The following is a 20,625-nucleotide window of genomic DNA, read 5'->3' as shown; positions in this document are numbered from 1 at the left end:
GCAGAGTTAGTAGAGCTGGGTTAGGAAGAGGGGAGGCAGCTGGAAACAGACAAACAGTCGGTCAGAAACACACACCATGTCAGTTAACCAGTTAGTAAAAACACGCAGGTTACTACATCTCAAAGCAGTGGTCAGTATCAACAGAACAGCAGAGAGAACAAAGGGCTTTAATCAGAGATTAGTACAGAGAGTCATTGGCACATAAATGGTGTATTAGTGTTTATGGTGTATTAGTGTTTAAGTTAAATTAGAGCATGCTGGTACTGTTAACGTGTGTACATTATCTATCCCCAACAGCCAGACATGGACACGTCATTTTCAGAGGGACGCTGATCTGTTGTTGTTTATGAATGTCTCAGTGTGTGATTATGAATAGCATGGAGGATACCATATACACACACCCTTGGCATCTTATTCCTGCAGAAGGGCAACTGCTACTGTAGGTTATAAACCAAACCAAAAGACTCATCCCATCCATCACAGACCTGATGTACACCCAGTATCATCTGGGGGAGGGCACAGGGCAGCAGAGGAAAACTGAACCTCCAACTCCATCTTTGCTCTTAACCCCTGACCTCTGCACTGACCTCTGCACTGACCTCTGCAAAGAGCTACAGAATACTAGGCCTCCTAGCAGCACTCTGTTTCCTCTCATGATAAACCCCAGTGTAGAGAGAACCAGGTGAGTATTGTGAGGTGGTAAAAAGGGCCATATTAGTGTAGGTAGCTACCTTCTCCCCATAGCCACGGTCTTTGGTCATCATCTCCCTCAGAGTCTGCAGCACCTTGATACACAGCCGCTCCTCGTTCTCCTCCAGCAGCTGCTTGGTGTGTTTGATGAGCCTGGTCAGAGGTCAGAGGACAGGGACATGTGGATCACACATACTGCACTGTACAGAACTGTATACCACAACAACAACAAAAACACTTCAATGGTAACAAACCCTGATTTCAGAGAGCTTCTACTACAGTAATTACTGTTAAGCTTGTAGTTTAGAGATGAGGGTAAATGTCTTCTTGACATAATCCTAATTGATTGGCTTCATTTATTATTGGGTGTAAATGTTTGGGTAGAGATTGACCTCACGTGTAAAATGGTTGGCTAGAGATTGACCTCACGTGGGTCTTAGAGCTGTCAATCAGGTGCTGTATTTTACTGTATTCGTGGTTAGGAGCCTTTCAGTCCAAATTATCAATCCTGTATACGAGTTATGTGCTGAAGCTTCAATGAAAACCAGTAGACCCAATCTCTTCCTGTAGACCTAATCTCCTCCTGGCATACAGGCTTTCCATAAAGGTCCCATTGTATTCTACACATTGCGGCTAGTACTGTACTGTATTGCCTTTGTACTGTAAGTCAGTGTCCTGAATCAGTGTGAACTGGTGGTGTCTCACGTGCTATTCCACACATGAATCCCCCCTCCCTGCGGCCCTTTACAGTAGGCTAATCCCTGAGCCGGCACCTGTTCAAAGAGCACAGACACCCACACTCACGCCCTATTTTCCAATCTCAGCCCTTATCAAGCACAACACACACAGGAGTGGCCTGGCCTGTGTGTGGAAGGCAGGCTGGGAGGGAGGGAGGGAGCACTGTTTGAGGGAGCCAGAGCTCCAGCAGGCTCAGGGTAGGACATGTGAAAACAAAGCCCTGGGTCACTACCGTACTTAGCCTGTTTGGAGCGGCACGCCCTGCTCAATTATGAATTCAGTTACTGTGTACACTTACATGGGAAATGTGTCCCAACTCTAGATACAGTACAACAGGTACAGTATGAAAGAGCTGCATCAGGTTAACACAATGCATTCCTCAACACTGAGACAGTATCAGGAGACTGTACAGACTTTCCAGTCAAAATACAGCTAGGTCATTTTCTAGTGGATTAACCCTTATTTGGTCTATAACTGCTTCGGAAGAAATGGCTACATTTCAAAGAAAATTGGAGACTGTGGTTCATCACTGGACGTGGCAAGAGGCAGGTCGATTGTTATTAAACTTGTCAGGGAAGTGGGTGGCTTGCCGTGGTTTGTGGGTACTGGAGTCTTACTTGGAGATGAAGCCACCGCTCTCACATTTTCTGCGGGCGTCTGTGTTCTCCGGGAACAGCAGCTCAGGGCGATGCAGCACGTCCACCAGGACAGACAGCTCAGCTTGGACCAATGGACGCAGACGGTCCTCCAGGGCTGACACTATGTCCTACAACACAAAGCAGAGCAGAGGACAGGCACGGTTAGAGGGGTAACAGAACAGAGATAGTACACAAACAGGGCACAGGCAAACTCAGGGCATTGGCACACTGAGTGTTAAACCAGGGGTAGTTCTAGACTGATCCCAACTGAACTGTCTCTATGAGATTGGTGCCTGGGTGCCAGCCCCTACTGTTGAAGTCCTGCCCAAACAGGGTACAGGGAAGCTGAAAAAACATGCTGGTGAATTCTGTGACCTTATTGTCTCAGACTGCTCACTCGACTAATGTATAAAAGCAGAAGTGAACCATGGTTTACCAAAAACCTCCATTAAAATAGACCAATACCGCTCCCCTCACCCCCGCTACATATCCCCATGAGTCAGAGTCATCATCAACTCCATGGAAATATGCAAACCGATACAGTTGCACCATACTGTCTGTTGATGTAGACACGGACTTGTGTAGGAGGGAGGGAAGGAGGGAGGGATTCTGGTAGAGTTACTGTAAACAGTATGGTGGCTGCAAAGAAATTGCAACAAACTTAGCGTTAACTTTCTTGGGAATTACAAGTCTTTCTTTTACTATTGCACTTCCATGCATTCCATTTCTGGATTGGCCAATTGATCTGGAGTTCCAAAACCTCAGCACCTGAAGTCATGGGTCATTTCCCCAACAACAGAAGCAGGATGTTATTGAATTCAAAATCCTAATGAAACTGATTCCCTGTATCAAATGTTGTCAGAACTACGCTTGAACCCACTGTTAGATGCAAAGCTACAGTAAACGTTAGTTCCTCAACATATTCCTGAGTCTCACCTGTAGCCTCTCTATGATGTTCCTGTAGCTGACGGACGTGGTCAATATGAAGTCTCACCTGTAGCCCCTCTATGATGTTCCTGTAGCTGACGGACGTGGTCAATATGAAGTCTCACCTGTAGCCTCTCTGTGATGTTCCTGTAGCTGACGGACGTGGTCAATATGAAGTCTCACCTGTAGCCTCTCTATGATGTTCCTGTAGCTGACGGACGTGGTCAATATGAAGTCTCACCTGTAGCCTCTCTATGATGTTCCTGTAGCTGACGGACGTGGTCAATATGATGTCTCACCTGTAGCCTCTGTATGATGTTCCTGTAGCTGACGGACGTGGTCAATATGAAGTCTCACCTGTAGCCTCTCTGTGATGTTCCTGTAGCTGACGGACGTGGTCAATATGAAGTCTCACCTGTAGCCTCTCTATGATGTTCCTGTAGCTGACGGACGTGGTCAATATGAAGTCTCACCTGTAGCCTCTCTGTGATGTTCCTGTAGCTGACGGACGTGGTCAATATGAAGTCTCACCTGTAGCCTCTCTGTGATGTTCCTGTAGCTGACGGACGTGGTCAATATGAAGTCTCACCTGTAGCCTCTCTGTGATGTTCCTGTAGCTGACGGACGTGGTCAATATGAAGTCTCACCTGTAGCCTCTCTGTGATGTTCCTGTAGCTGATGGACGTGGTCAATATGAAGTCTCACCTGTAGCCTCTCTATGATGTTCCTGTAGCTGACGGACGTGGTGACGGAGTCCCTCCTGGGGGCATTCTTGGCTGAGAGCCTCCAGCTCAGGATGGACTTGGTGACCACGTTGTTGGACTTGACAAACAGGTTGTTCACCTGGCTGTCCAGGTCCACAGGGATGGCAATGGCTCTGCTCTTGGCTGTGTGCAATGAAACAGCAGGATGCGAACTTAAGAGGGGTGCTCGTTTAACAATAGTTTAAAAAGTTGTTGAAATATTATATATATATATTTTTTAGATGATAGATAAAATGAGCTCATTGGATTTATTTCTCACACTTTATCAAGACAGTGTTTGGGCAACAGTTGGAGGCCAAGTGCAGGTATCTTACCCACATCAGACAGCACCTTGATACAGGCCTCAACTGAGGCCTTCTGAGTGGGGGTGAGCCAGTTACAGTGGAACACCCTAAACACCCCCTGAAGGAGCTGAACGAACACCGGCTGGCGAGTCTGAGGGAAAGAGAAAAAGAGAGAGAGCGAGAGAGAGATAGAGAGCCGATAGAGACAGACAGGAAGAAAGTAGAGAAGATATGTGAGGAGAGAAGACGTCACAAGATGAGTCAGAGGCTACACATTAGCCAAATCTAACATCCCCAGTGGTGATCAACAAAGGCTTTTGTGGTTTATCACAGACCATATCTCTGAAACCCAGTTTCACCAATGTGAGGGTGCTCTCAGACACAAACGGGTCATGTTCAGCAGGGAGAAACCAGAGAAAAGTTTGAAAGGTATTACCTGAATGCTAATTTATGTATTCTGTTTCAAAGCGTTTTATATTATACACCTACAGTAGGTAAGAGGGTCTAACACTTCTAGTATGCCTGTTGGTTATCACCAGAAACAGCTCAGGTCCCAACCAGGCCTAATGCACCAATGTCTAATACATACAGTATCACCACTACCACCAGGACCTAACAACACCCTGTAAGCAAGCTGAACACAAACCTACAGCACAACATATACCTCGGTTATCTTTCCCAGAACGCTCGCCTGTCATGGGAGAGAAGGTAATTAATATTATCATTCGGCGCTTCACATAAATTGTGTACATGTGTATTACTGTAAGTGTATGGGGATGTGGGATGGTTTTTAAGAGTGAGAAAATAACTACGAGAGAAACAAATCCTAATAAGGTCTAATGGGAGTGAAACTATTCCTGCAAAACAGGAAACCCAATTCCTAACAGGCTAATCTAGCATTGGTATTACTAGCCTACGCCAGGAGTGGTTGTAAAAGCCATTGAGTGAAGTGGACAAGTCTTTCAAGAAAAGCAGTGGGCTACTCCATCACACGGCACACCTCCCAACCTCTTTAGGCTACAGTAGACCAGAGTGATTGACCATTCTCTACTTGCTGTTTGCAACCACATCCCAGCAGTGATGTCATCTTGCGAAACAAAGATCTGGGAAGGAACTCAGGGGAGGACTAAAGACACCAGCATCTGTGAAGGGTTCTTGGAAAGTGCTGACTCAGTTCCATACGAAATGTATTGCTAGTCTAGGAGTGCTGGTAAGGAACACACCCAGGGGACACGAAACAAACCACAGCCGGACATTTACCCATACTTACATACACTTGACGCGCCACCTATTTGAAGCAAAATGTAATATGTTACATGATAAATGTAAGTGTGTTGAGCCTTTGGGGATAATGTTTCTTCCACACAGACAAATAATTCATAAATGCCCATTATGAAACGATAAGTCAACACATATCACTATCAACAGAAAATTATTGATAACCAGATTTCACCTGACAACGCAGATTATCCATCATTAAACTGCTTGGATTGTGACATGTTGTGTGTTATGGTGGTTATTTAAGTAATGTGTTGTTTTGTAGCCGTGGTTACCTGCAGACTGGTGCTCTGGTCAGAGAAGGGCGAGCTGAAGAAGGTGGTGACGATGCTCATGACCGTCTCTGTCACATATCCCTCATGAACCGTGTCTGCATGCTTCCTGTCACTGGTGTTGTTGCACACCTACAGACAGCAGACACAGATATACATGGTTCACTGGATCACACTTCTTCCCTTAAAACATTTCAAAGACTCCAGTCACACAAGTCACAGACTGTTCTCTCTGCTACTGCATGCCAAGCAGTACTGGAGCACCAAGTCTGGGACCAAAAGGCTCCTTAACAGCTTCTACCCCCAAGCCATAAGACTGCTGAACAGTTCATCAAATGGTTACCTGTACTATTTACATTGACCCCCTTATTTTATTATGATTTGTTGCTCTGACTCTCTTGCACAGGCTCGATGTACACTCACTGGACCTAACCACACACTCACACATACTACACTGACACTCCAACACACACACACACACACACACACACGCTGCTGCTACTCTCTGTTTATTATCTATGAATAGTCACTTTACCCCTACTTACATGTAAATATTAACTCAATTACCTTGACTAACCCGTATCCCTGTACATTGACTCGGTACCGGTACCCCTTGTTTATAGCTTCGCTATTTTTATTTTATTGTTTTCCTATTTAGCACATTTCTCTTACCATTTTAAAACTCTGCATTGTTGGTTAAGAGCGCGTAAGTAAGCATTTCACGGTAAGGTCTACACCTGTTGTTTTCTGCATATGACAAATACAATTTAATTTGATTTGCATCCTCAGAAAAAAAAAGAGGACAGAACATCCTTACTCCACCAGGCTGTGATCACACACTGTCTCTCAGCATAACACACTGTCTCTCAGCATAACACACTGTCTCTCAGCATAACACACTGTCTCTCAGCATAACACACTGTCTCTCAGCATAACACACTGTCTCTCAGCATAACACACTGTCTCTCAGCATAACACACTGTCTCTCAGCATAACACACTGTCTCTCAGCATGACTCTCCCAGAAGAAAAAATAAGGGTTGCAAAATTCCCCAGTTTTCCATAAACCCTGGTTGGAGGTTCCAGATTCCCTGCTATTTCCCTCCTCATTCTGGGAATGCTCCAACTGGGATTTCTGGAAAACCTGGGGAAAACCGTAACACTTTATTTGGAGAGTCTCCCTGTAGAATGCTTAACAAACTATCAACAAGCTATCAGTAATATGTCACCTGCATGTCTATTGACTAGCCATAAGATGTGTGATTATTTACCCTGCATATGTCCACCAGGAAGTTCTCAAAGAGCTTCCACATGTGATTGCTGGTGTAGATCTCCTTCATCTCCACCTCTGTGTCCACGTAGCAGTGATTCAGGAAGTTGATGTAGGCTATCTTCACCTGGAGAGAAAGGTCAGAATTAAAGGGCGACGGCACTTTGTGAATTGGCCTCGTTTTGAAGATTGCTCATTAAGAAATGCTAGAGGCCTGAAGCCAAAGGAGAAGCCAAATGAGAGTCTTGGTGGTGGGCTTTGATATGGGTGTGTAATGTTTGCATATTATAAACTGGGTGGTTCAAGCCCTGAACGCTGATTGGTTGACAGCTGTGGTATATCAGACCGTATACGACGGGTATGACAAAACATTTATTTTTACAGCTCTCTTATTAATCTAAGATAAATCAAGAAATCTGTAATTAAAATTTAGACATTTTTGCCGAGGAGGTCTAACTTAGGTGTTTGGTGCAGTATTTCTCAAGTAAAAAAATGTGCATGAAAAACTAGTCAGTGCACTCCATACAGTCTATCGAGTCGAGAAGGTCTGGCTACGCACTTAGGACTGATTTCTGAGAACAATAACACGTCTATAATATCATCTGCAAGCTTTCAAACTATCGTAAATAAAGCACAAGCTACACGCTGTTTATCAGTTCCCAAAATCACTTGGCAGCTAGCTAAGTTTCAACTCTGTGATTGTCAATGAAGCTAGCAAGTAGTAGCTAGCAGGCACATTGAGCAGCCAGGCCACAATCAGCTTATCAAGTCACTGGGGAGTGGCAACGTGTGTGCTTCGGTGCCGTTTTGTTTTTTACAACTTTCTCACGATCTATTACCAGAGTGTGCATCTGTCTGGCAGCGTTTCATAGAGAATCATGTTAAAAAATAGACACAAGATGCTTGCGAATGCCTGGGGTTTGGAACATTGACAGGTTGCAGTTGGGATACAAGTGTGCTCTGATTGTCTCAATTCAAATTTTGTCCCCAAAAAGTGGCAGACTCGAGTCATTGACACTATCAAACACATCACCAAGTGGCCACTCCATCAAGGGCTTAGGGCCAAGGGTTATTCAACATAACATTGGTGACGTGTTGTCTTATGTAAACAAGTCTGAGGCACTGCGTAATAGCAAGGTCTGTCTCACTTCCTGGAGGTTCTGGCTGCTAGAATAGGATAGAGCGCAATCAGCACAGCTGCTTCTCTCGAGTTAGTGGGAACTGGGCAAGTGGGAATGATCGTAATCCATACCCAACACTCCAGTAGTAGTGACGAACTCACTTACAAAACTCTGTTTTAGACGAGACTGACTTTATGACCAAAATGATCCTATTTACACTTTGCAGTCAATTTTGACACTATAATTTTTTCTGACTCATATCTATGCCACATAGGCAGTTTAAAATCAGAAAAGTTGGTTCTAAGGGGCAGTTGACCTTTAACAACTTTAGAGTTGCCTAAGTACAGAACATCATTATTCTCAAGAGCCCAGAATGATAACTTAGCCTAACTTGCTTCAAGAAGCATCTGTTCAGATGAGTTCCATATTATACAAATAGGGCTCATCATATCTTTCCGGCAGTCTACCCTGCTTGCCTGTTGGCCCAACCGACATTCACTCACCTCAGGGATGCAGTCCTCGTGGGTGACCACCCTCACTATGTCGTCCAGAGGCAGCAGAGAGTTACACTTGATCTCTGTGTAGACGTTCTTTCCCTCCGTGCAGACAGCCAGCAGCTCTACCAGGTGGATGTGGTACCTCAGAGGACTGTTCTGATCCATGCGGTCCCGTTCTGAGCGCATCATCGTGACCAGGGTCTGGAAGGACGCGCGATCATTGTAGAACACCAGCGCGTCCTCGCCTGAGTTCACCAGCTGAGCAGAAGGAAGACAGATGCACTGATCAAATGCTACTGACACGATATCAAATCAAAATCAAATCAAACTGTATTTGTCACATGCGCCGAATACAACAGGTGTAGACCTTACAGTGAAATGCTTACAAGCCCTTAACCATCAATGCAGTTAAGAAAAAAATGTGTGTTAAAGTATTTACTAAATAAACTGAAGCAAACAATAAAGAAAAAAAAAGAAAAAAAGAAAAATAACCAACAATAAAATAACAGTAACGAGGCTACTGGTACAGAGTCAACGTGCGGGGGCACAGGTTAAAAGAGGTAAAATGTATAGATTTGATTTATAGATTTGAATGCATGTTTTGTTTGGGTAGTATTGCATGCTTATATTACAGAAATGCATAGTGTGTTTCATTTGCATTATAATCATGCGTGCACTGCAATTATGCTGTCCCACCTCAGCCATGACGGTGTCCTGACACTTCTTGATGAACTTGTTCTCGGCCTTGACGATTGTCTGCAGGAATTTGAGGTATTGAACATGGCGGCCGTGCGTCTCGGTGCAGTGGACAAAGTGCTGCACCACGCGCTCGTTGATCTCACTGCACAGCTGGAAGTTATTCATGAAGATGTGCTGCATGGTGATTGCCTCCAGAATCTGAGGAGAAAGAGAAGCATTAAACTAGCTGCTTTATTGGCATGGGAATGATGGAGTACCACTGGTTCTTCCCAGCCCAGCGCCAACCCTTGCCCGAGGAGAGTCCACTCACCCCTGGGTTGAGGAACAGGTTGATGTGCTTGTGCAGCAGGATCTGGTTCTGCTGGTTCCCTGCACAGAAGTTCTGGAGGAACTCATGGGCCAGCTTCATGATCTCCTGCATGCGGACATCCTCACCCTAAAGTGTTCATCACAAGTACAGACAGACACACAACCAAAAAGCTGCAGTTTTCATTCAAACCTTCCACAAATGTCATTGTTGACCTCGTAATTGTCCAAGTCTATGACATGCATCCTCTATTGCTTGCTTCATGCCTTTTTAGTCGCTCTCTCTAACGCATGAGGTGATGAGAGTATAGGTCTGGCCCATCCTATCTTCCAGTACCTTCTCATAGGGGATCTGCAGTAGTTCCAGCACCACACTGTGGGCTCCCATGTTCCTCAGTAGTCTCTGCTGCTGCTTCTTACTCTTCTTCCCTGACGCTCCCTCCTGGACACACAGCTTGCTGAGCCGCAGCAGGATCTGAACAGAGGGGATGACAGAAGGGGCTCAGAGACTGACTGCCTCATTCATATCTGATCAATGACCGTATCTAAACGGGTGAAGGCAATGACTCCTTACAGTGTGTGATGGAACAATGAGAGAAAATTAAGAAGATGTTACCTCTTTCATAACCCTGTAATTGTAACTGCTGGTGGTTTCCGTCTTCTTTTTGTCTGAGCCGCCTGAATCCCCCTGCACATGGACCGAGTTAGAATGAGAGCTTGTTCATATTCATGTGAAGCATAACCAATGGGAAGTTGAAACAATACCTTCTTCTTATGGTCGGACTGCGAGGGTCCGTCCCCTCCGTCATCGTCCCCCTGCCTCTTGTAAACCCACAGCTCAGACTTTTCTACAATGGAGCGCAGCTGGTCCAGGTCTGACTTGATCTGCTTGTAGTTGTCCACGTCTTGGCTGGTCACCAAGAGCTGGACCTAAGGGGAAGAGGAAGGGGTATAACTGAATGTAGACTAAAGTTGAATATTCACAGCAAGCTAGGCCTTCAAGCACCTTATAATCCAATGACTGCTGCTAATTCATAAGATTACTTTCTAACTAAAGATACGATTATTGATGAGTGTGAGGAGCAATGATACAGAGGACCTGTGTGTTCTTGTGGCTGTGGAGCCTGTGGAGCCTGTGGGTTTGGGCGGTGGTCTACCTGTTTGAAGGCCATGAGGACCTCCTGTCTCTGGCTGAAGTGTCTGAAGAGCAGGTGAAGAGCCCCAGACACCAGGGGAGGGTAGTCATGCATGGTGAGGTGTAGCAGCACCCTCAGGAAGGTTCTCCCTCCATGGTCATCCAGGTCCAGAGGGGTGTTTTCCTCACTGCAGGACAACACAACAGGCTCAGACACTGGGGATACTTTCATAAGACCTACGCCATTGTTAATACAGTGTTACTACAGTTTTATTATGGACACTGACACTGCATTCTATTGTCTCAAGATTTGAAATGAGAGGGTTTACCTTCCTCCAAAGATCGCCTCTGCCTGCTCCTCAATGTTCTCAAAATCTAGCGTCCCTAACAAAACAAATGAAGCATTTACATTATTGTGAAGCCCTTTTGATACATTAATTGTATAATTCTGAAAAGAAACATTGAGTACAAATACTAAGACATGTGGTATGTCTGTAGGGTCAGTAGCTTGAGGGTAAAATCAGTAAGAAAAAAGGCATGGCTTTGGCTGTCAGCATGCTGACCTGTCATATTATTTCCATCCTGACTAGCACTAGATGGTGTAGCATCACCCTGAGGGTTACTCTCATCAAACTCCCGCTTGAAGATACAGAGTAGGCAGGAGATCCTGTAGTCCAGCCGCACATTCAGAATGAACTAGAGGGCAGGAACAGAACGCACCATTTAGTTAAAACACCAGGCTTTAGAGCTCACCACTAAGAATAATCATACAGAGAAAAATATGTCCTAGATTTTGTATAAAACGTTATTTGATACTATGGGAAATGAAAGCCGTGATAATTGGATACAACATCAGACAATCTATATGAAAGGCCAGATGAAAGGGGCAGGAGCTACCTGGAGGATCTCGATGATCTTGAGCTTGGTGTCCATCACCATGATGTCCTCCCTCTCTGGCTCTGTCTGGGTCTTGACCACGCCCTCCTCCGGCTGGTGGGTGGGGGTGACAGGGAGGAAGCCCCCCCCTCTGAGGACAACCTGGGTCATAAGCTCCCCCACCCCGTGGATAGACTTCATCACATTACTGCCTGTGGACACACACCTCAGAGTTGAAATGGGGCACTTACTCACACACAACACATTAACCAAACCTTATCAACTCCACCATGATTCCTCATAAAAGGGAGGTGTATTGAGAAAGAGAGAGAGCGCGCCTCAATTACAGTACATCAGTAACAACCAATACAGACAGGTAACAGACAGGCAGCAGTGTGCTGTTCACCTTGTTTTTCCTCTCCCTTCTCCAGCTTGGTGACGGGGTATATGGTGCTGACATGAACACAGTCCAGGATGTTCAATAAGATCTTAGTCAGTCGCAGCAGGTCACTGAAGTTGTAGAAGCCAAAGTATATGAGGTTCCTTGCCAGGTTCACTACCTTCATAGATAAGAGAGAAAAAGGAGGGGAGTCAATTCTCCACATATACATTATGCATTCCTACCTCGAAGTAAAGTTGTCTGGTTGACATCATGCTGTTTCCAGGGAAACCTACCTCGAAGGTGAGCTTGTTTTTCTCTCTGTCATCGAAAGGGATGTTCTGAGACACCACAGACATCAGGTAGTTCTCCACAAACTCCATGGTCAGGCAGAACCTCTCCTTGATCTCATCTCTGGTTGTCCCATCATTGTCATAGCTTAGAAAGGGAGAGAACATTATTGTGTAAAGGCTCAGAGGTAGCCTATAGATGAGCTCAGGTAATGTTGAATATCTCTGATAGGACTCTAATAACACGTTCATAAACCCCACTCACTCGCCGATGGCGATCTTGGAGGGAATCTCGGACCAGAGGCGGGCGTACTTGACGGGGGTGACCTGTTCCTGGGGGTCGCGGTCCACGTGCATGTGCAGCATCATGCGGCAGAAGGAGGCGCGCAGGTCGTAGGGCAGGTCCTCGTCAGACATGCAGCGCAGGATCAGGTCCACGTCCAGCTGGCCAGAGATCTTATTGATGGCCAGGTACTGACGGTCCAGACACATCCGCGCAAACAGGTTCAGCTGGTACCTGCAGGGGGAGAGGAACATACTTTAACATCTGGTCAGGGCTGTAGTCTGAAAGCAGGCCTACAAATAGACAATCAAACTACTGTCGCATATGCTTCTACATGCTGTACATCCAAACATGTCATAACACTAACTATCCAACCAAAACCCATTGTGAACCCTGTAAGGCCCTGATCCCTGACCTGTAATAGCTGACCACCTCCTGGTCCTCCTTCTGGCCCTCCTTGGCGTCCTGGGCCAGCTCTCTGACACTCTTGCTCCTGATCTCCTTGAGGTTGTCCCTCCAGAAGAGCCACACCTCCTCTTCATCCTCCTCCGTTTCCACGGAAGCCTCCCCAATTGTTACAGCCTCAATCTCAAAGCGCGACAGCACTAGCCTGGTCGGCGGAAAATAAAACAGACAGTCAACAAAGTAACTGCAGAAAAGAATGAATACTGAAACACACATCTGTGTTTTGTTTTCATAAAATCGACAGCATTACTAATAACAGCAATTGAGCCAATCTAATTAGAAATCATCAGATCAATGTTCAAACACATGCACACACCCACGCGCATGTTTTCAGTGCTAGGGTAAAAAAAAAAGTGATGATCATCATATCAAGGGGGGTTTACTTAGTCTCGATAAGGATGTCTGCGTTGGAAGGGTCCAGCACGGCGTTACAGATGAGCTCCTGAGTCACTGGGATGGACTTGTTCATGGACACACACAAGTCAGACAGGTAGTCCAGAAACCTGAAGATAAGGGACAAAGAGAAAGGGATTGATTGTCAATGTACAGGCCCAGCTGCCAGTAGCCACACTATAGGCTCCCAGAGTAGGCTTATTCAGGCTCAGTCCCAGTCCCCCTCCCAGCTCCATCAGATTCCAGTAAAAGCCCTCTATATCCAGACCCTTGGATCAGCATGTTTCTCATATGGCCAGTAGAATATGGCATGACTGGAGCTTGCCAGCTCTAATGACAGCAATTACCTCCAGTGCCACGGACCCACACAAATCCCTTCCTCTAATATCCTCATGCATACATTTGAATACATCTACATTTACATTTACATCTACTACATTCCCTGGCTGGTGCTGTACAAAGAAACCTCCACCCAAACAACCTTCTGTATCAGGCCCATGGCTTGCCCCCATCCTATCGCCCCTCCTCTTCATCTCACCTGGGCTCCCGGTTCTTCCTGACCAAAGTGACGAAGGTGTCAATCTCAGCAGCCGTGATGTGTTTCTCAAGGAGCTTGCGGTTGTTATGGAGCAAGGCCGTTATCGTGTCCTCAGCCAGAACGTCGTACCCTATCTGCTTCTGCATGAAGCGGAACTGCTTGGCTATGTACTCCTGTAGAGGGGGAGTCAGAGGGTCGGCACCATTCTAACGTACAACTAACAGGTCAAGTAAACATAGCCTTTTAACTAAAAAATGTCTGCATCTGTGCGTCTGATGCAACATCAATCAATAATTTATGCACACCGACCTGGTTCTTCCTGTAGTCTTGTTGGGAGTGCCGTAATACTCGGTAGCAGAGCCTGCAGATATGCCTGAAGGGGGCGTGGCGCTGGTCACCAAGCTCCTCCAATCGCAGCATGGGACCATCCCCGCTGTCCGTGAACGGGGCTTGGAGAAGTTTGAAAATCTAAAGAGGGATATTTATTCCATATGTAATTTAAAATTGTGATGCTCAAACTGACAATGTGGAGAGGTCAATTTAACCAAACCCAATGTAGATGATATTACGGCTGTACTGTATGATGAGGTGTACCTGTTTGAGGATGTTTTGCTCCCTCATGAGTTTCTGTCTCTCTCGATTGGGCTTGTTGACCATGATCTCAAGCACGTCCTGGCCAGTGTTGGGGATGTCACACACAAAGAACACCAGGTCCTCCAGAAGCTTAGTGACAAATCTAGAGACCAGAGTGACAGGGCCAGGGAGGTGACTGGTTCAACCAAGGTACCAGATAACACTAACTCCTACAGCCTGCCTCTCCAGAGAGAGGAGCTAGGAACAACAGCTAAAGGAGAAAAACTATGGCATACCTGGTGCAGGCGTTAAACGGTGACTCATCTCAACATGAAACATTTGTTCTACCAAATGTCAAAAGTCCAACAGCAACCTTCTAAAAAGACTTTCAACCTACCAGATATGTACGATAATGTAATAAAGTAGGTCAAAGGCCTGCTGGGACACACTTTACCTCCTCTCGTTCTGTGTTATAGTGCCCCTCTCCAGCTTGCCAGCGATGGATGCCAACACTTTACTGGCATCGTTGGCCAAGTCTAAGTCTCTGACTTCCGCTGGGGGGACAGGCACTATGGCAAAGGCCTCTTTGTCTTCTTTAACCGCTGATGTGCCAATCTAAAAGAGGGACGTGTAAAACATATTTTCAATAAATGGATTTTACAAGTCCGACCAAAGGTAACACAATATTATCCTTCCCAGCCACTCACCCGTAACATGACAGGCTTCTCCTCCTCCTTGTCAATTGGGTTGTTGGTGCTGTGGACCCATGTGTTGGTGCAGAGGTGCCTGAGCCTCACAAAAGAGTTCCTGAGGGAAAAGGACAGAGCAACTCATAGGGCAGCAACAATATAAAAAAAACACTATAGTAGTCTCTCCAAAACCACTCTCCAAAACTCTTGAGCGTGCCGGCTTTAGCCAACTCTCTTGCTATCTCTCTCAGAATGACCTTCTTGATCCAAACCAGTCAGGTTTCAAGACTGGTCATTCAATTGAGACTGCTCTTCTCTGTGTCACGGAGGCTCTCCGCACTGCTAAAGCTAACTCTCTCTCCTCTGCATTTGTCCTTCTAGACCTGTCTGCTGCCTTTGATACTGTGAACCATCAGATCCTCCTCTCCACCCTCTCCGAGCTGGGCATCTCCGGCGCGGCTCACTCTTGGATTGCGTCCTACCTGACCGGTCGCTCCTACCAAGTGGCGTGGCGAGAAGCTGTCTCCGCACCACGTGCTCTCACCACTGGTGTCCCCCAGGGCTCAGTTCTAGGCCCTCTCCTATTCTCGCTATACACCAAGTCACTTGGCTCGGTCATATCCTCACATGGCCTCTCCTATCATTGCTACGCAGACGACACACAACTAATCTTCTCCTTTCCCCCTTCTGATAACCAGGTGGCGAATCGCATCTCTGCATGTCTGGCAGACATATCAGTATGGATGACGGATCACCACCTCAAGCTGAACCTTGGCAAGACGGAGCTGCTCTTCCTCCCGGGGAAGGACTGCCCGTTCCATGATCTCGCCAACACGGTTGACAACACCGTTGTGTCCTCCTCCCAGAGTGCGAAGAGCCTTGGCGTGACCCTGGACAACACCCTGTCGTTCTCCGCTAACATCAAGGCGGTGACCCGATCCTGTAGGTTCATGCTCTACAACATTCGGAGAGTACGACCCTGCCTTACACAGGAAGCGGCACAGGTCCTAATCCAGGCACTTGTCATCTCCCGTCTGGATTACTGCAACTCGCTGTTGGCTGGGCTCCCTGCCTGTGCCATTAAACCCCTACAACTCATCCAGAATGCCGCAGCCCGTCTGGTGTTCAACCTTCCCAAGTTCTCTCACGTCACCCCGCTCCTCTGCACACTACACTGGCTTCCAGTTGAAGCTCGCATCTGCTACAAGACCATGGTGCTTGCCTACGGAGCTGTGAGGGGAACGGCACCTCCGTACCTTCAGGCTCTGATCAGTCCCTACACCCAAACGAGGGCATTGCGTTCATCCACCTCTGGCCTGCTGGCTCCCCTACCTCTGCTGAAGCACAGTTCCCGCTCAGCCCAGTCAAAACTGTTCGCTGCTCTGGCACCCCAATGGTGGAACAAGCTCCCTCACGACGCCAGGACAGCGGAGTCACTCACCACCTTCCGGAGACATTTGAAACCCCACCTCTTTAAGGAACACCTGGGATAGGATAAAGTAATCCTTCTAACCCCCCCCTTACCCCACCCCAAAAAATAAATAAAATAATAATAATTGTAAAGTGGTTATCCCACTGGCAATAAGGTGAATGCACCAATTTGTAAGTCGCTCTGGATAAGAGCGTCTGCTAAATGACGTAAATGTAAATGTAAATGTAGTCTACCTCTTTATCATATAATTCAACTAAGAGGCCTTTTATATCCAAAATAATGTTGTGGATTGTAATTCCTCAGGTGATTATTTCCAGTGTCAACCTTACAGTAGCTTTGAAAAGTGAGCTTTGCTTAAACATTCATAGAAATGTGTGGTAATACTGGGGAATACCAGCTGGGTTTACCCTGTTATCACACCTGCCAGTTACAGTATAACTGCCATCGTTGCTATGCTCTGTCAACTTGGATGAGCAAATGTTGTTGTCCTATTATGTAAACCAAGCCCTGTGAGGACGGGACAGGACGCTCAATAACTGATGTCACCCCATGACGACAGCTAGTCTTCCTGGGGTGACATTAGCCATCCTTCAGCTAATGGGGATCCTAATATAATAAAATGTTACTGATTACTCATGCTCTGCTCCTGATTCAAGCTCAACTATCTATAACAGTGCATTGTCTGCATGGTCACTCTGCATGGTCACTCTGCATGGTCATAGATGGCCGAGTCAGTAGTATCCCCCCAGTAGTAACCTCTACAATAACAACAACACTGTCATTGCTCTAATCTGATGAGTTACTCAATACAAAGCGAGAAGACAGCCCTGTATGCCTCTCCCCCGCAGGATGCTTGCTCTTTGAGCATGTGTATCAATTTGTTGTTTAAACCACCTAAAACCTACTTAGGCATAGATGCTGGTAATAACAGCTACAGCGGGCTGGTGGGTGTGATGACATGCTGTAACGTCCTCAAACAAGTGTATGAACATCTACGTCCAAAATGCAAACACTTTTATTTTTTGTGTGCCAACACTAAGGGTACCGAGTGTCGCTTTTTTGCACAACTATGTCTAGGGAAAACTGTCCGGAAAATAGGGCTGTTGTAAATATAGGTGATTCTGTTGGAAATTGCAGTCCAACTCCTTTTCCTGTCGTTGTTATGATGCCAATAATCATAATCACCTATATTCACAACAGACATTAGATGACAACAGACCGATTATTACACAATTTCATGAAACAAATCTAAATGGAGAAGAAACAAACGTCTTCTTTTTTTTGGGAGATGGCGGCATAGGTGCCAATGGCATATAAGATGAAGATCTGAGGGCCAGCATCGATCCACACCTAGGAACACCACATGATTGAACACGCGTGAACACACACACACACACACACACACACACACACACACACACACACCCAAACACAGATTCTCACACAACAGTAGAAACACAACATGAACAAAGAACATGTCAAATAATAACTGCTGGGTTTTACCGGGAAAAAACTGCAGCTGAGCAGTTACTGCTTCATGGCTTTGTGTTACTTCACAGCTCTGTTCTCTTCCCTGAAGCACATGCAGATTTGGACAGAGGCTAGGTCTGTGGGAGGTTATAATGAGAAAGCGACTTCCCACTATCCTGTGGTAACCTACAGTTTGAGCCTCCTAAACGTAATAATAAAGTTAGAAAAAAGGAACATATGCCTTTTTCATCCTATTCAGCGAATTTCGGTGGAATTATCGGCCAATATCTATACATCTATTCATACTACCCTAACAAATCTGGACAAGACCAACAACTATGTCAGAATGCTGTAGATTGACTACAGGTCAGCATTAAACACTATTGTTCCCTCCAAGCACGACACAAGGCTCAGAGCCTTGGGTCTGGACACCACCCTCTGCAACTGGATCCTAGATTTCCTGACTGGCAGACCACAGGGTGTGAGGATTGGCAAGAACACCTCCTCCACACTGACTCTTAACACAGGGGCCCCCCAGAGATGTGTCCTCAGCCCTCTGCTGTACTCCCTGTTCACCCACAACTGCGTGGCTTTGCACAACACCAACTCTATCATCAAGTTCGCTGACGACACCATGGTTGTAGGCCTGATAACCAACAACAACGAGTCAGCCTATAGGGAGGAGGTAAGTGAAATGGCATTGTGGTGCCAGGACAACAATCTCTCCTTCAACGTCAGAAAAACAAAGGAGATTATGCCCCGATCCGCATCAACTGGACAGCAGTAGAGAGAGTCAGCAGTGTCCAAATCACAGAGGACTTGACAACAACACAACCACTCTTGTCAAGAGGGCACAACAGCGTCTCTACTTCCTAAGGCGGCTGAAGAAATTCGGCATGCCACCCCAGGTCCTCTCCAAATACTACCGCTGCACCATCGAGAGCATCCTGACAGGTTGCATTATGGCCTGGTACTGGAATTGCTCTGTCCACGACCACAAGGCCCTCCAGCGGGTAGGGAAGATGGCCCAGTACATCACTGGGACCGTGCTCCCACCCGTCCAGGACATCTACTCGAAACGGTGCCTGAGGAAGTCCTGCAGCATCATCAAGGAACCCACACACCCCAGCCATAAGCTGTTAACTCCCTTACCGTCGGGCATACGGTACCGGAGCATGAGGTCTGATACCAACAGGCTCCATCAGACTGCTGAACACTTGAACTGGACTGACCACTTGGACTGACTCTCCACACCTTAGCACACATGCACTAACTCATGTAAACACCCACACATACACAAAAATATGCATTCATGCTACACACACACACACTCACAACTGCTGCTACCAGACTCATATTATTACTAAATACTGCACAATTTAAACATTTGCCCCCCAATCCCTCCTTCCGAAAAACACGTGTAAATATTGTACCTTCCTGTATTATGCTCATGCTAAAATCTTTATTCTATTCTACTGAGCCATTTAACTTTATGTTTGTATTCTTCTCTTTTCTTATTTCTTATTGTTGTTTCTTATTGTTGTTGTGGCAAGTAAGCATTTCATTGGACGGTGTATACATTGTGTATCCTGTATATATGATTAAAAACGGTAAAAGGGAAATATCGTTCAATTAAAGAGCGTTCAGAAAGTATTCACACCCCTTGACATTTCCACATTTCGTTGTGTTCCACCCTGAATTTAAAATGGATTACATTTAGATTGTGTTGTCACTGGCCCACTGCCCCATAATGTCAAAGTGGACTTGTGTTTTAAGAAATAAAAATACAATTAAAAAATCATTCTACGCTGAAATGTCTTGAGTCAATAAGTATTCAACCCCTTTGTTATGTGAAAATTTGCTAAACAAGTCACATAATAAGTAGCATGGACTCACTCTGTGTGCAATAATGGTGTTTAAAATTAATTGTTGTATGAATACCTCAGCTGTACCCCACACATATAATGATCTGTAAGGTCCCTTAGTGGAGCAGTGAATTTCAAACACAGATTCAACCACAAAGAACAGGGAGGTTTTCCAATGCCTTGCAAAGAAAGGCACCTATTGGTAGATGGGTATAAAAAAAAAAAAAGCAGACATTGAATATCCCTTTGAGCATGGTGAAGTTATTAATTACACTTTGAATGCTGTATCAATACACCAAGTCACTACAAAGATAAAGATGTCCTTCCTAACTCAGTTGCCGGAGAGGAAGGAAACCGCTCAGGGATTTCACCATGAGGTCAATGGTGAATTTAAAACAGTTACAGTTTAATGGCTGTAATAGGAGAAAACTGAGGATGGATCAACATCGTAGTTACTCCATAATACTAACCTAATTGACAGAGTGAAAAGAAGGAAGCTTATATAGAATAAAAACATTCCAAAACATGCATCCTGTTTGCAACAAGCTACTAAAGAAATACTGCAAAACATTTGGCAAGCAAAACATATTTGTCCTGAATACAAAGTGTTATGTTTGGGGCAAATCCAATACAACACATTACTTAGTACCACTCTACATATTTTCAAGCATAGTGGTGGCTGCATCATGTTATGGGTACACTTGTAATTGTTAAGGACTGGGGAGATTTTCAGGATTAAAAAGAAACGGAAAGG

General features: G+C 45.7%; 1 protein-coding gene across 2 annotated transcripts in view; it reads right to left on the bottom strand.

Annotated features, from left to right (window-relative positions):
* Nucleotides 1-20,625, bottom strand: part of LOC311139054 (inositol 1,4,5-trisphosphate-gated calcium channel ITPR1-like) — a gene marked incomplete at both ends in the record, with an annotated part of 129,615 nt that overhangs the window by 83,741 nt on the left and 25,249 nt on the right. For both annotated transcript variants that reach the window (XM_084173906.1, XM_084173907.1), the window contains 26 exons: nt 732-843; nt 2,046-2,194; nt 3,699-3,880; nt 4,072-4,192; nt 5,595-5,723; nt 6,862-6,987; nt 8,485-8,736; nt 9,175-9,375; nt 9,488-9,613; nt 9,821-9,958; nt 10,100-10,171; nt 10,249-10,413; nt 10,641-10,806; nt 10,948-11,002; nt 11,182-11,314; nt 11,516-11,706; nt 11,901-12,054; nt 12,170-12,311; nt 12,429-12,680; nt 12,862-13,056; nt 13,295-13,414; nt 13,843-14,015; nt 14,152-14,310; nt 14,437-14,578; nt 14,870-15,030; nt 15,123-15,222. In XM_084173906.1, coding sequence (XP_084030032.1) covers nt 732-843; nt 2,046-2,194; nt 3,699-3,880; nt 4,072-4,192; nt 5,595-5,723; nt 6,862-6,987; nt 8,485-8,736; nt 9,175-9,375; nt 9,488-9,613; nt 9,821-9,958; nt 10,100-10,171; nt 10,249-10,413; nt 10,641-10,806; nt 10,948-11,002; nt 11,182-11,314; nt 11,516-11,706; nt 11,901-12,054; nt 12,170-12,311; nt 12,429-12,680; nt 12,862-13,056; nt 13,295-13,414; nt 13,843-14,015; nt 14,152-14,310; nt 14,437-14,578; nt 14,870-15,030; nt 15,123-15,222 — 3,916 coding nt within the window. The remainder of the gene's footprint in view (nt 1-731; nt 844-2,045; nt 2,195-3,698; nt 3,881-4,071; nt 4,193-5,594; nt 5,724-6,861; nt 6,988-8,484; nt 8,737-9,174; nt 9,376-9,487; nt 9,614-9,820; nt 9,959-10,099; nt 10,172-10,248; nt 10,414-10,640; nt 10,807-10,947; nt 11,003-11,181; nt 11,315-11,515; nt 11,707-11,900; nt 12,055-12,169; nt 12,312-12,428; nt 12,681-12,861; nt 13,057-13,294; nt 13,415-13,842; nt 14,016-14,151; nt 14,311-14,436; nt 14,579-14,869; nt 15,031-15,122; nt 15,223-20,625) is intronic.

This window comes from Coregonus lavaretus, assembly GCF_964263955.1.
Source record: "Coregonus lavaretus genome assembly, chromosome: 12".
Classification (NCBI taxonomy): Eukaryota; Metazoa; Chordata; class Actinopteri; order Salmoniformes; family Salmonidae; genus Coregonus; species Coregonus lavaretus.
The sequence above is the reverse complement of the archived record's forward strand: the minus strand, read 5'-3'. Positions and strand labels throughout refer to the sequence as shown.